The sequence below is a fragment of the Mirounga angustirostris genome, unplaced genomic scaffold, assembly GCF_029215605.1.
Source record: "Mirounga angustirostris isolate CCGP_5_RB_7025 unplaced genomic scaffold, mMirAng1.0.hap1 SCAF_1, whole genome shotgun sequence".
NCBI lineage: Eukaryota > Metazoa > Chordata > Mammalia > Carnivora > Phocidae > Mirounga > Mirounga angustirostris.
In genome coordinates this window covers 202,700,769-202,716,800 of record NW_026991709.1, presented here as the reverse complement: position 1 = coordinate 202,716,800, position 16,032 = coordinate 202,700,769, and the positions used below count along the sequence as shown (strand labels likewise).

General features: G+C 52.6%; 1 protein-coding gene across 4 annotated transcripts in view; it reads right to left on the bottom strand.

Annotated features, from left to right (window-relative positions):
• The window catches only part of ISYNA1 (inositol-3-phosphate synthase 1), a 77,255-nt gene that overhangs the window by 31,091 nt on the left and 30,132 nt on the right, over positions 1–16,032 (bottom strand). For all 4 annotated transcript variants that reach the window (XM_064597657.1, XM_045862691.3, XM_064597650.1 and 1 more), the window contains exon 2: positions 3,332–3,379. In XM_064597657.1, coding sequence (XP_064453727.1) covers positions 3,332–3,379 — 48 coding nt within the window. The remainder of the gene's footprint in view (positions 1–3,331; positions 3,380–16,032) is intronic.

Sequence of the window (16,032 nt, the reverse complement as noted above, 5' to 3'; positions counted from 1 at the left end):
AGAAAGCAACCTCTGCCGCCCAGGGGCACTCCCTCAACCCCAGGCTCAGGGCGCACGCTAAGCACCTGCCTGCATTCCAGGCGCCGCCCTCATGCTCTCACCCGCCCAGCAAGCTCAGGAGAGGGAGCGCACAGCCCCCCGCACTCCAGTCAACCCTGGCACACAGTTGGCTCCCAACTCCAAAACCCCCCATTTTAGAGAGTTTTTAGTGTTTCCAAACTGTCCGTTACAAATGACGCAGCAATAAGCAGCTAGTGGCTCAATCTTGTGTATGCCCTTAACTGCTCCTGCAGAGATGGCTCCTAGACACACAGACAGAAACTGGCCAAACGCCTCTGACCAGAGCTGCCAAACCTCATTCTAGAAAGTGCAGTTCAGGCTCCTGCCGCAGCACAGGGAAATGCCGAGACCCTTAACAGCCTTGGATACCAACCCTCTTCTCTTTTTTCATCAACTGAAGAGTTTCAGGGTGGGGCTGGCCAGGTGGGGGTTTCTCTTCCCCTCTGGAGGCAGACTTCACCAGCTGTCAGAGGTTAACAACTTAAAAGTGACCCCCAGCAGCACAGGGGCCCAGGTCAGCCAGCTCAGTGTTCGAGAGAAGGCAGAGAATGCAAACACAAACATGTACTTGGCAAATGAAACAAAGATGAACATCTTGCTCTGGCACATGACCCCCCAGAGGCCCAACATGCTACCACCGGTGGGCCAGGCTCTCCGGGCACCCTGGCAAATGCCGTTTGTCACGCCAAGGAAGCAGCCAACACCAGGGCCCGGCTGCACACCACAACCTCCTTGGGCAGGCCGGGTTCTCATGGTGCTTGCAAGCATAAGCAGGTGACCAGGCCAGATGGGACTCCCACCCAGGCAGTGCTCAATGTTGAAGCCCGATGCTGGCTGTGCGCACCGAGGGGGACGCACACGAGGAGCTGAGTGAGCTCATTCTGGGCTGCAAGGAGGACACTGGTTCTCCTAAGACCTCATGAACACACACACACACACACACACGACCCCTGAGGCAGAGAGCCGATCTCCTGGGCGAGGAGGCTGAGGGATGGTGAAAAGAATTGGCCAAGGTCCCTGAGCTCAGGAGCCTACTGATGGGGTCTCAATCTTCAGTCTGTCAGCTTCATGGGCCTCTGGGAAAGAGGGTCCCCAAGAGCCAAACATGGAATTAGACCATTCCCCATGAACACTGGATGAGCCTGCCCAGCCCCACCCCACTGACCTCCTGCCTGCTCCTTGCTCTGTCCAGCCTACCTCACTGGCTCCATCTCCCAACCTCAGCTATGCACAAGGAGCTGAGGGACCAGGAGAAGTGGGAGGCAAGAGCCCAGGTGCCCTGCCTCCTCCGGCAGCAGGGCGACTATGCAGATGCGGCCCGCTATGTGCCTAGCACCAGGCCAGGCCCCTCACAACTGGCAGGGGGGAGGGGATGCATCCCATCAATGCCCAGGAGGAGAAGGACAAGGTCCAGAGGACACAGAGGGTAGACCTAGTGCCTGACCCTTCACAGCAAGCAGGGAAAGAATAGCACTCCTCCTCGCCACTTGGCACCCTCCAGCCCTCACACAGGCTCACACAGGGAATAGACTCCTGGTGAAGAATCGTGGTCTGGCTTGCCCAGAGCTGCGGCACAGGGCCTCTGTACGCTCAGAACTTTCTAAAACTCTGTTACGCATGAGAAAATCCAGACAGAAGGAAAAGTGGGTAAAACATGACTCTAAATCTAAGGTGGTAGAACCCCTAAGTTGAACGGACGTGGCTCTGAGGCTTTGCACAGAAATTTGGGCAACACAAGGCACGGCCCAGGAGAACCTCGTGGCGCTTCTGTGCCTTTTGTGAGTGGTCGTGTGGTGTCTTGCTGACCAGAAAATGTTGCTCACTACATAAGCCACTAATCTCAGTGGCCCCTTCCATGGATCCACTTCCTCTTCTTTCCCTGACTGCTGAGGGCACAGCGTGACCATTGGCCACCAGAGGGCGACATGAGGCCAGTCTGGCAGCAAGCCCAGGGAACCCTGCCCCCAACACTGACCTCTGCCCTTGGGGCAATGTCCCAGGGAAAATAAAGGGAAGGCTGCCACAAGACTCCGAAGGGGCCGGATGGAGGTGCGATGTCCCTGAGGAGGCACTGGGGAAGCAGGGACTCTGGGGCCTTTCAGGGGGTCTTGATGACCTTGACAGGTCTTGGTATGATGGTCAGTTCAGTTCACATGTGCACCTGGCCAGGCCACAGCCCCAAGTGATGCCATGAATGCTAATCTGGATGAAGGTATTCTGTAGATGTGGTGACATCCACGACCAGCTGACTTTAAGAGAATGACCCTCGATGGTCTGAGTGGGCCTCATCCGATCAGCTGAAGGCCTTAAGAGGGAAACTGAGGTTTCCCTAGCTCGCCTGTGGACCACAGTGCCCATTCCTGCCTGCTCCATGGATGGACTTCAGCCTCACCAGCCCCACAACTGTAGGAGCCAATGCCTTGCAATGTATCTCTTGGTATCTCTGCATCTGCACACACAGACACATGGATCTTCTAGAGGCCCTGTCTCTCTAGAACACACTGGCAGGGGTGAAACCCACAGACCTCCTCCATAAAGAGGCAGCCGGCCAGCTGTCAGGTGGAAACTGACTCAGACACTTGTGGCAACACTTAAGATTAAAAAAAAAAAAAAAAAAAATACTTGCAATAAAGACCAGAAAAAAAACTGAAATGTTCCAAGGCATGTGTAGTGGGTGAGGGATACAGGGGGGTCCTAAGCCTTGGGGGGCAAGAATTGTGGACAACTCGTCCCACTTTTTTTTTTTATTCTCCCAATTTTTCTATAAGATGATCATTTAGAATAAAATAAATACGTTTCAGAAAACACGGAGTGCTCAGTTTCTATAACAACCCCCTCCCGCCATCAGCAGCCCAGTACTAAAATCAGACACCCATGGTCCCAGGTGTACCAACAAACCAGCTCCTGGGGAGGCCACGGCTCCAGGCCTACTTGGCCCCTGGGACACCTCAGTTTTGAATCAGTGCAGAGATCATATCAGAACAGAGACTAGGGGGCCTGGGAGTCAGCTATGCATTGGCTATAGGAAGGAAGGGGAGACTCTGAGGGACTGCTGGACAGAAAAGCTGCATTCACCCCAGAGAGCCTCTTGGTGTGGCCCCGGTCATGGGACCAACCTGGCAGACCTTAGCCCGGCACAGCGCCTGGCCTGACACACACAGAGATGGGACCAAAATGCTGTCCCCAGCCTGCTTCTGTGCCCAGCATGCCACAACAGGCCAGAGCGCACCCTGTCACAGTTCCAGACACGCTTAAGACAAAAAAGACTCACCCCTTGACTTCCTTGAAATCGGATTGATGGTCTCAGTGAAACAGACTCCTGCAAAAAAGCAAAATGGGAAAATGTCAATAAAGATATCTCGAAATCCAAAGACTTACTTCCCAGGTATAGAAAGAGTAGGGTAAGGACAGTGTTTTCAGCAGACACGAGAGAAAACACACACACGTCTGATAATTACAGGAAAGATCACTGGAGCAGAATTCTGAAGCATCAGTAGGAGTTCCTGAATGGCAGGTATATAAGAGGTAAGAGTGGAGACACAGGCAATGGGCAGCCCCTCACTGTTACCCCCAAACCAACATCAGCCCAGACCACCCTGCTTCAGAGACACCCCCTCAGAAGGGAATCGCAATGGATGAGCACCGCTGGCCAGAAGGCAGGCTAACGAGGTGATGCCCCCCCACTCCAAACACCCTGCCAGGACAGGGCCCAAGGCCTGCTCAGCTCCCACGTCACAACTTCAGAGCAGTTTGTCACTGAGCTTGGGGTGGCGGAATTTCCAAATGTCACAAGAAAAAAATATACTTAAAAACTCAAAATACTTTAAGCTTCAGCTATTCAGAGATCAGCCTTCTGTCAGAATTTTAGAAAGAACACGGATCCAGATGGAGGGTCGCACCTCTCTTTCTCACCCATCTTGGGCCCAAGCACTCACCTTCTGTACAGCACATATCACCCCACAGCGTGGCCCTAGTTTGTCACCACAACCCCTTCCCTCTCAGTCCCCAAACCCTCCTCGCTTCTGTGCCCACTATCCTCCCCAGCCTTCTCCAGACGCCTGGGCTCTCGCATCTCCATCCAAGCTTGCCCCTCGGGCCTGCACCCCAGCCCCACCGGCAGTGAGAGGAGACCCTCCCAGCTGGCCCCAGACACCAGGTGTCTGGACTGACTACCTGTCTGCTCCCCACCCAGACTGTCAGGCCCACCACAGGCCCTGGGTGGGTGAAGTAGCTCTCTAGAATCACGGGAAGAACCAACCAACAGGCAGGTTGGCCTCTCGGGGTGCATGGGTCCATCAGCTGCTGGGCTGAGGGTTGTAGTTGTATGAGGCAGACATGGCTCAGCAGCTGGGACCACACAAGCCGTACATGTACTCCCCCCCACCACCCTCCCACACACTTTGTTTACCAAGAGCCCTCTCTTTTGCCAAATCTCAAGGACTGTCACTGGAGCAGTTTGTCAGTGAACTTGGGGCAGCAGAATTTCCAAATGTCCTGAGAGATCACACCAAGCACCAGCACTTACTCCCATAGGATCTGACACCCTAGAAACCACCCTACATTTCCAAAGCACATCACCTCTCACTGCCAGGCTGTCAGATATGGGACATCCTCCAGCCCCCTGTCCTGCTCCAGGACCGGAAACCAACCCCTGCTTTGGAGGGTCGCCGTGCTTTGAAGACAGACGCCAGGCTTTCCCCAAAGCAGGCTCAGGACCAGCTGACCCATCCTATAAGCCACAACCTGACCTTGCCCGTCACCCCCCACCCCTGGGGCTGATGTTCAGAGAATGAGAAACACAGCACTTGTAGGGTCCCCGGACCAGCTAGGCCCTTGGAGATACAACATTTAAGAGGCCTTTGCTTGGAACTGGGTTAAAGATAGAGAACAAAAAGAAAACCTGCAGGCGGCCAATGAGCACGTATGAAGCCACTAGTCATCAGTGAAGTGCAGGTTTCGCAGGGAGATACCATGAACCTATCAGGACAGCTAAAACGAAAAGGACAATACCCAACACGCTGGTGGGAATGCACACGGCAAAGCCACTGTGAAAAACGATCTGGTAGTTTCTAAAAAAGGTTAAACACAGTTACCATATGACCCAGCATTTCCACTCCAAGGGACAGACCCAAGAGAAATGAAAATATAGGTCTACACAAAAACGTATATAGAAATGTGCACAGCAGAATTACTCTTAGTATCCAAAAAGTAGCAACAACCCAAATACCCATCAATTGGTGGACTAAATAACAAAAGAATACTACCCAGAAATAAAAGGGAACGAACTCCTGATGGACACAACATGGACAAACCTCAAAGCCTCTAAGTAAGAGTACCTCAACATAGGACATCCTGCATCCGATGATTCTGTTCATGTAAATTTCCAGGAAAGGCAAAACTAAAGAGACAGAAAGCAGATCAGAGAGTGCCTGGGCCATGGGTGGGAGCGGGCAGTGGCTGCAGGCTGCCGGAGGCAACTAGACGTCTAGGGTGGTGTATTTACACTCACAGACCCTACGCCTAAAGCAGGTAAGTTCCATGGGCCATCCACACACCTCCATGACAGCTGTGACCTGCCCTCAGGCTCACAGAGGGTCTTTCTCTGAAGACTCCTGGGCTTTGAGCAACATCACCTGAACACAGAGGATTCCTGAACACCCAGAGGAGATATTCCGGTCTGTTAACCATTTTCAGTGCAGGATATAGAGTAGATGGAAGGAAACAGCAGAAGATACAAGAACACCACAGCAAAGGCAATGCTAAGGCAAAGCAGTCCTCTGGAACTCTCTACCGACCTCACCTGATCATCAAAGACAGGAAGGCAGGCTGCTCCCAGCAGAGGGAACAGCAGGTACAAAGCCCAGAGCAGACACACGGGACGCCACAGTGGCAGAGAGCACCTGGGGCTTGCTTCTTGCACCCCCACGTCTGTTAGCCCAGGCCCCCATGTAGGAGCCAGCCTAGGGCTACCTCTAGTGCCTTGCGTGTCTATCAACACAGGGCAAGGCCTGTGTTGGGGGAGGAGCTTGGGGGACAGGGGACATGACAATGGTGATGATACAAGTCTGGATTTAGAGTAATAATGGGGAGGAATCCAAAAGGGCGCATCTCCCCAGAAGGAACTCCACCAGGGCAGCCCCAGCAGTGCCTGGCAGACAACAACCAGCACCCACACCAGCTGGCGTGGTGGGCCACCCTCCCCCTGGACCACATGCTCCCTGTGAGCCACTTAGTGAAGCGTTTAACTGGCGTGGTAGCTGCCAAGCAAATTATCTAGAGGACTCCTTTCCTGCAATCACTCATTCCCCAACAGTGGTGACTTTACCCATTGGAGAAGCTGGCAGAGAGGCCTAAAAACCCAGGCCTTCTCAACAATGCCAAGGCCATGTCCCCAAGCAGCCTGGCTATCATCACAAAACCAGGCCCCTGGTTCTCATGGGGTCTCCTCCCTCCAGCAGAAGAACCAGGCTCTTCTTGTCAACAGCAGAGCAATTCACTTGTTACTATCACATGCATACCTGGATGACTCCCCACAGGCCCCGTCTAGAGCCACTAACAAAAACAGGCATCAGGACCAGACCCAAGTAAGTTCCGCCAGCCCTGTGCAGGCAGGGGGAAAGGGGCCCCACCTGGTAGGACATTAGAACAAAGGGAGAAGCAGCCCTTAGTGCCCTCACACTCACTGGATGACAAGGTGTGTTCTAACGGCACTCAGGTCACGGGCCACACCACCCAACAGTGGGCAGCCGGTCACAGTCATAGCCACATTTACAGGCCCAGTAGGGCCCACCCTTGGTAATCTGGGTTAATGAGGCTGCCTGAGTCAGCTGCGGCTCTTGCCCATCAGCTCCTCCACCCCAGGGCAGACTACCTTGACTTTTTTTTTTTTTTTTTTAAGATTTTATTTATTTATGAGACAGAGAGAATGAGAGACAGAGAGCATGAGAGGGAGGAGGGTCAGAGGGAGAAGCAGACTCCCCGCCGAGCAGGGAGCCCGATGCGGGACTCGATCCCGGGACTCCAGGATTATGACCTGAGCCGAAGGCAGTCGCTTAACCAACTGAGCCACCCAGGCGCCCGACTTTTTTTTTTTTAAGATCTTATTTATTTGACAGAGAGTGAGAGACAGGGAGAGAGGGAACACAAGCAGGGGGAGTGGGAGAGGGAGAAGCAGGCCCCCCGCGGAGCAGAGAGCCCAATGCAGGACCCTAACCCGAGCCGAAGGCAGACACTTAATGACTGAGCCACCCAGGTGCACCTACCTTGACCTTTTGTGCAGACTCTTCTACATGGGGCACCTGCTCACCACTGTGCCCCACCCCCCTAAGATTTCCAGGAGGAACCACAGGCGCCAGGTGGGTCGCCTCTCCAAGGGCTGCAGGAATCTGATTTGGAGTGTCCTGCACACTGGCATGTGACCACCCCACCTGCCACAAACTCCCAGCTCAGAGGCCCCGGAACATTTCAATGAAGCATAACAAAATTGTTACAAGAAGGTTTAAGAAAAGAGAAATCTCTAAAGAGTTCTAAAATGTACTGAAACCACTTGTGTGTGTCCAACATCCACTAAAGTGGCCTTTGACACACACGGTTTTGTTGGAGGGGGTTGCTACCTGCAATGGAAATCTGTTTTTAGATCAAAGTAAGGTTTTTATTTTTCTAAACAAAAGTTCTCAGCTATTTACTGTAAAGCAAATATGTTTAATTTGAATGACTCAAAACGCATCAAGTCTGTCACCTCCAAGAACCTACTGGAATAAAGCTGGCTGCATAATTCACCAATTCTTTTTTTTTTTTTTAAGATTTTTATTTATTTGAGAGAGAGAGAGAACATGAGGAGGGGGTGCGCAGAGGGAGAGGGAGAAGCAGGCTCCCCACCAAGCAGGGAGCCTGATGCGGGGCTCGATCCCAGGACCCTGGGATCATGACCCGAGCCGAAGTCAGACACTTAACGACTGAGCCACCCAGGTGCCCCAAATTCACCAATTCTTAATCTTCCCTCTGAGTCAGGTTCAGGGTGGGGCAGGCAGGCCGAGGGGACCCCCAAATGCCGTAGGCCCCTGTGGCAGCCTCTGACCGCCCAGCTCAGTGCCTCAAGAAACTTTGCAGATCACGGGCTGGGGAGGCTGAAGGGGCTGGATGTGTGGGCAAAGGCCCATGGAGGAGGGGGCAGTGCAGAAGCCTCTCCTAGAGCCTGCACAGGGCCCTGAGCTGCTCCCCTTGAAGGCTCACGGGCACTCCCCAGAGGCAGGGCCCCAAGCCAGAGGATATGGCCTACGAGAGGCCATTATGCGTTGCCAGTCCAAGGGAGTTCTCACTGTACCCCACTCGGCAGTGGAGCTAATCTAGCCCTCAAGTAAAGGCTTCACTCAGTTCCCTTTACTAGAAAATCTCAGAAACAAGCTTCCGCAGGATCAGCTGACCCACCACTAACCAAACTGCCCGCCAGCAGCCAGCAGCAGAACCAACACACTTTAAGAAGGACAACGAAATCCAGCACATGACCCCATGGAATTCACAACACTCAGTATCCAAAACCAAAAACCTCCAGACATGTGAAGTTATAGGAAAATGTGACCCCCCACTCAACCCAGGAGAAAATTCAGCCAATGAAAATCAACTCACAAAGGACAAAGACAATGGAACTGACAGACAAGGGCTTCACTTTAGAGTAACCATTACATCTGAAAAATGTTCAAGGGTTTAAAAGAAACTTGAACTGGTGAGAAGAGAAATATGAGGTATGAGGAGAGAGCCACATGGCACTTCTGGAGCTCAGAAATGAAATATCTGGAAAGAAAAACTCACGAAGTGGGATTAATATTAGACTATGTGGAAGAAAAGGTTATGAATCTGATGACAAACTACCAAAAACTATCCAAAATGAATCATACACAGAAAAAAGTCTACAGGAAAATGAACACAGTCTCGGTGAACCATGGGACAATGGTACCAAGAGTTCCAACATATGCATAACTGGAATCCCAAGAGCTTCGTATCTGAGGAAATAATGGCCCAAATGTGAGGAACACAATAATTCCATAGATTCCAGAAGCTCCAGCAGGAAAACAAAGAACCATGTCACAGCACACCGTAAGCAAATCAGTATGACCGCTGACTGACATGCTATGAGAACCAAGGAGCAAAGATAACTCACAAGACCAAGTATCAGAAACAAGCCTGGAGACCATGGAAGGACATCTGTAAAAGACTGAGGCAAGAGCAATGAATGCTAACCTACAGTTCCTTATCGAGTGAAGGAGAAGGTGAAACAAAAACTTGTTCAGGCAGAAAAAGGCTGAGATCATCTCTGCAGTAGATCTGCACTGCAAGGAAGGTTCTGGAAGTCCTTCAGGAGGAGGGAACGTGGCACCAGATGGACACGTGGATCTGCACCCAGGATGAAGAGCACTGAGGCACAGGGAATATGTGTATGAACATGGAAGACTTTGTCTCGTGGTGACATTTCTGTAGATCACTGTCTGTTGAAGGCATAAACAGTGATGAAGTAAGGATTTGGAAGTGCAGCCTTGAAAGGGTGGCAGTGAGGCACAAGGACCTGGGTGGGTAGGGGCAGGGAGATGGAAGCAAACTAACCCAGGGTCCTGCCACCATATGACCTGAAGCACGAGGTTAACTGGAGGGCTGGCGTTCTCCCAGTGCCAAGCTAACCCCGACCTCCCTGAGCCACGGCCCTGGGGGGTAGAACAGCCAGACTCTGCATATTTGTCTGCGGGACACGCTGGCCGTGCACCTCTAGCGTGGTTGGACACTTACCCCTTTATGCACTCGAGGGGCACTTCCCGAGTCCCTCAGGCCCCAGGCCATGCCTCACAGAGCATGGCAGGCAGGGCAGGACAACCAGACACAGGCCACCCCAGCACGCGGCCATTGACTGCACATGGAAGGATCAAGTGAGGGGTACAGTGGACATGGCAAGAGAGCAGACCTGGGGCGCGCGGGTGGCTCAGTCGTTAAGCGTCTGCCTTCGGCTCAGGTCATGATCCCAGGGTCCTGGAATTGAGCCCCGTATCGGGCTCCCCGCTCAGCAGGAAGCCTGCTTCTCCCTCCCTGACTCGCCGTGCTTGTGTTCCCTCTCTCGCTGTGTCTCTCTCTGTCAAATAAATAAATAAAATCTTTAAAAAAAAAAAAAAAGAGCGAGCGAGCAGACCCGAACAAGGGCGGGGCCGAGGCTGGGGCGGAGCTGCGGAGCAGCAGGGGCTGCAGAGGGAGCAGCGGGACAGAAGCCCTGGGTAAGAAGGCATGCTGCAAACAAGTCAGCGGCCGTGGGGCGAGTGCAGGGCCTCCCCTGGGCTCGTGGACTTCCCCCCAAGGTGTGGCACCAACAGTGTCTGTGGAGCAAGTGGCCAGAGCCCTTGTCGGAGATGCCTTCGCAGCAGGACCAGTGCTCACCCTCTGGACCCACCTGGCCTGGTCCCCAGCAGCTGGGACACCCTGGCAATGCATGGGCTCACCGTGCTAACATGCCCCACCACTGCCTTCTGGCTGGCTGTTCCCTGCAGGGGACAAGAGCTCATGGGACCAGGGACATACCGTTTCTTAGGGAAGCCTTGCCACCCTATTACCTTGCCTCCTCAGCAGGACAGAAGGTAAAAGGCGGCAAACATGTCAAGGCCAGGAGGGTCCAACAGACTAGCTGGGGTGCTGCCCATTTCCCTATTGCCTTGGCAGCTTCCGCGTTATTCCCCAGACTGTGATTAGCAAGTCACCAGGTAATGTAACTTCCTAGAACAGTCTCTGGGACACGGTACTACCTGTCTGCGTATGTCACGCTCAGTGCCTGTGTGGGCTGCGCTTCAGGTTGGCAAAGTTACACATGATGCCTCTAGTCTCTGCAGACCCTCTTGAGGGGTCACGTCACTCCCACCATAGGCTCAGAGGTCACATCCTCCCCAGGGGCCAAGCAGCCCAGCGACTGCAGTGACTGCAGCAGGCATGGAGGGCTGCCCCCCCTACTGGCCCTATCAGGACCCTGCGTAGCAGAACGCCATCTCCTACTGGACGTGTGTAGGGTCTGAAACCAGGAGTTCATTGGGACAGGTGTCACTGCTGGTGTTGTGCTTCAGCCAAGAGCCCAGGGGCCGTCAGGAGGCCTGGTGGGGGTGGGCAGTGAGGAGGCATCACCACAGAACACCCTGCAGTCTTCTGTCCCCAAGCAGCTCCCACAGGTATCATAAAGATGCTGATGAAGGTAGGAAGACATAGGGAGCAAGCAGAGCAGGGGAACAGGTAGCCCCGTGGGAGGAGGCATGGAGTGCTGCCCAAGACCCCTTTAAGCTAGGACTGGGAGAGGGTGAGTTAGAACTTCACCATGGCCAGAATCCCCATATAGCTCTCCACGGAGAAGAGCACTTCACGGGTGAAGCCACAGGACGTAGCTTACAAAATCCACCTCCAGGTCCAGGAAGCACACTGGGTAAGGCACTGAGTTACACTCAGGGTTCTCAACCAGGTGATCCTGCCAGAGGACAGTGATGAAGTCCAGAGACATACTTGGATGGGGAGGAGGGCACCCCTGGAATCAGGTGCAAGGAGGCCCAGGATGCTGTGCCCACAACAGCCCCACCCCAGAGTGCTCTAGCCCCCAATGTCAGCAGTGCTGAGGCAGAGAAGCCCTGAGCTAACTGCTGCCATGAGGAAAATAAAGGGGAAAGCAATCTTCAGAGCAGAACGTGGGCCATAACGTGGGACACTCCACGGGACAAATGACCTGGTTTCTTCAACAGATGGATGGCATAAAAGGAAGAAGGACGGAGTGCTATAAATTACCAGACCTGACATGCACATCACATGTGGCTCTGCATGGACCCAGCCAAGTGAAGACGCAGCAGAGACAGCCCGCAAGGGTGCCAGGGGCTGTTCTCCGGCGCTCTCACAGAGCTCAATAAAGACTGCATCTGAAAGGAACAGTCCATATCCGTTAACAGTCAACGCAGTCATTGACAAAGCCAAGGGTGAAAGGAAAAGATACCTGGGATGGTTTTACAAATGCTCCAGCAAAACTAAACAAGCAGAACAGGGAAGAGCAGGGGGAAGAGTTGGACCGAGAAGGGTCAGGCACTCACAGAGGGCAAGGCTGGGTGATGGCACAGGGCCGATCGTTCTCATCTCTGTCATCTCCACACGTTAACACTCCCATGTGAAAGGTTTCTAATAAAAAGTGCACATGTACGAGACCTCCCATACCACATAGAACGGACATGGGGCCAGGTCTGTGATAGAGAAAAGCACGGAGTCTGCACATCATCTGGGGAAGGAGAACAGAGCTAGCAGAGGTAGGACAAGTGAGGACTGGCCTGACCTGGACAGAGCCCCAGGACGTCCGCCACGGGCCCTGCGTGGGAAGCAGCACTGAACTCCACCCAGGGAAACATGCTCCCTGCAATCTGCATGGCCTGACCCCCAGAACACAGAGGTGCCTGTGGAAAATGGGCCGAAAAGAGCTTGTTTCTCCTTAAAGGGTGTCCCTCTTGGCAAAGCACAAGTGAAGCGCACCAGCACTTCTCAGGGGCTGTGATCAATCACTCAATCTGCTCCTGAGCAGAATGCGGCCAGGAAAGGGGACAGTTAAGTCCTGAGAAAAGGCCTGGCTGCTGACCTCCTGGCAACTGTCCCCCCCTTTCCAGTAAAGCACAAACAATTGGGAAACTCCTTTCAAGGAATCCTCCCTGCAACTTCCTGGCAGACTCTGAGCAGGATGCCGAGGCTGTGGAGAGCTTAGACAGTGTCTGGGACCGTGAGGGGCCATTTCCGTGAAGTACAGACAGGGAGAACGGAAGAACATTCATCACTATGTGGAGGGACACACCAAAGCAAGAAAAGAGGACGCCTGGGTGGCTCAGTCCGTTGGGCATCTGCCTTCGGCTCGGGTCGTGGTCCCAGGGTCCTGGGATCGAGTCCTGTGTTGGGCTCCCTGCTCAGCCTGGAGTCTACTCCCTCTGCCCCTCCCCCTGCTCGTGGGCTTTCTCTCTCTCAAAAATAAATAAATACATTTAAAAAAAAATTGTTTCTAAAAAGCAAGAAAAGAGATTCCAAGCAGCCAAGAGCCAGGTGTAAATCAGGACCCACACAATGGCCAGCACTGCACATACTTCGATCTAAATTCATGGAGGTACACAGAGTATTGTTTGAGGTTTAGAGAAGTTTGAGGATTAGGAAAAAAAAAAAAGATGCAAATCACCTGAAACTGTGATCCGGACAACCCCCACCCCTGCATGTTTTGTTTGCTCTTCTTGGGTCAGCAAATAAAGGCAGACTAGAAGGGCCACCTTCTTTCTGCTGATTCCCCCTATACCCACCTGTACTCCAACCCTCCACCATCCCCAGTCCCTGGCGATCACAGATCTGTTTTCTGTCCCTACGGTTCAGCCTCTCCCAGGTTACATAAATGGAATCATACCGTCTTAGTTTCCTGTGGCCAATGTAACTAATCACCACAAACTTGGTGGCTGAAAACAAGAGAAATATATTCTCTCACAGTCCTGGAGGCCAGAAGTCTGAAATCAGTATTCCCCGGCTGAAATCCAGGTGTGGACAGGGCTGCACTCTGTCCAGAGGCTCTAGGGGGTGGTCCTTCCTCACTTCTTCCAGTCACTTGGAACCCTAGGCATCCCTCAGCTTGTGGCCACATCACCCCAATCTCTGCCTCTGTGGTCACACCACCTTCTCTTCTGTGTCAAATCTCTTCCTGCTTTTTTTTTTTTTAAGATTTTATTTGACAAAGAGAGAGAGCACAAGCAGGGGAGCAGCAGAGGGAGAGGGAGAAGCAGGCTCTCTGCTGAGCAGGGAGCCCAATGCTGGGCTCGATCCCAGGACTCTGGGATCATGATCTGAGCCGAAGGCAGAGGCTTAACCAACTGAGCCACCCAGGTGCCCCTTCCTGCCTCTTTCTTTCTTTTTTTTTTTTTTTTTAAGATTTTATTTATTTATTTGAGAGAGAGAGAGTGAGAGAGAGAAAGAGCACAAGAGGGGGGAGCGGGAGAGGGAGAAGCAGACTCCCTGCTGAGCAGGTAGCCCGATGCGGGACTCGATCCCGGGACTCCAGGATCATGACCTGAGCCGAAGGCAGTCGCTTAACCAACTGAGCCACCCAGGCGCCCCCCATCTAAAGATTCTTAACTTAAATCCCACCTACAAAGTCCTTTTTTCCATCTAAGGTCACATTTACAAGTTCTAGGGGTTGAGTCCTGGACATTTATCAGACCCTTATCCAGCTGACCACACATACTTAGCAAAATGCCTTTGAGATTCATCTATGCTGCCCTCTCCAAAGTCCATTCCTTTTTACTATTGTTAACCTACTGTATTATACCAGTGTGTTCATTCATTTGCTGCCTGAAGGACACAAGGCTCATCTCCTGTTCTGAGGACTAATGAATAAAGCTACCATAAACATTCACATACAGGATTTTGTACGGACACGAGTTTTCGTTTCACCCAACAGCACAACTGGGAGGTCCTCTGGTAAGTGTCTGTTTAACTTTACAAGAAGCTGCCCAACCATCTCCCAGAGTGGCTGCATCATTTTGCGTCCCCACCAGCAATGAGAAAGAGTCCACCTGCGCCCTGTCCACACCAGCATTTGGCACTGTCAGCTGTTTCATTTTAGCCATTCTCAAAGGTGGGCAGTGTAGGCTCACTGTGATTTCAATTTGCATTTCCCTATCGACCACTGACGTGGAGCGTCTTTCATGGACTAATTTGCCATTCTTGCATCTTCATGGTGAAGCCACACAAAGCTGTAGTGCATTTTTAAAAACTGGGTCATTTTCCTAGTACTGTGTTGTTGTTGTTTTTTTTAAAGATCTTAATAATTTATTTGACAGAGAGAGACACAGCGAGAGAGGGAACACAAGCAGGGGGAGTGGGAGAGGGAGAAGCAGGCTTCCCGCGGAGCAGGGAGCCCGATGTGGGGCTCAATCCCAGGACCTGGAATCGACCTGAGCCGAAGGCAGACGCCCAACGACTGAGCCACCCAGGTGCCCCTTAGTACAGTGTTTTGAGAGATCTTTGTATGTCTGGATACAAGAGCTTTATCACGTGAGTTTTGCCAAGTCTCTCTCAGTCCACAGCTTGTCTTTTCTTTCTTATAACGGTGTCCTTCAAAGAGAAGTTCTTAATTCTGATGAAGTGGCACTTACCATTTTTTTCTTTTTTCTTTTTTTAAATAGTTCTATTTTATGAAAATCTAAATTGCCATTCTTACCAACTCTCCCTTCCTTTCCCAGAGAAGAAGCTCTAGGGAACTGCTGGGTCCAGCCTTCCAACCCTCCTAGTCCCACTGAAGTGTCTCTCTCAGATTCCCGTGTCTGGTGCACTCTGGATCATGACCACAGAAGCTCCCTGGATGCTGACCACTCAGACACTGTCTGGACTTAGTCTCATGACCCTGGTGGGGTGGGCTGGGTACTGTCCTCCTTCCACCACACCGGCCCCTCACCCTGAACTACAGCTCTCACTGCTTCGAGCTTACACAGTGGTACTGCCAACAAGTTGGGCCGCGGCCATACAGGGCCAAGACCGTTCCCCCACCAGGTTCCCTGTGTCCCCTTGTATATCAGCCAACACGACTACACCTGGGTGCCCAAAGCAATGACCCTACAGCTGGGACACCAAGTGAATCAGAACACAGGGTACATCGGGACCCCGGAAGTGCAGAAGGACCAGCAGGGCAGGGTCTGGCACATGCTCCACTCAGATGAGGGTGGGCAGCATCTGAGCCCTGACCAGAGCGGGCGTTACATGGATGCGCTAGGCACAGGCTTGGCACAGCATCTGCAGCCAAATCGAACACAACAACTTGTGATATCTCGAACAACCAGCCTCCATCATAAAACCCCACCTTCAACTACTCAGGTATCAGATAACCACTGTTACAAGTGAGGAAAATGAGACACAAAGAGAAGACAAGGCTGCTGGAGGTCACGGGGGGGGGGGGGGGGCGCGGGGCTG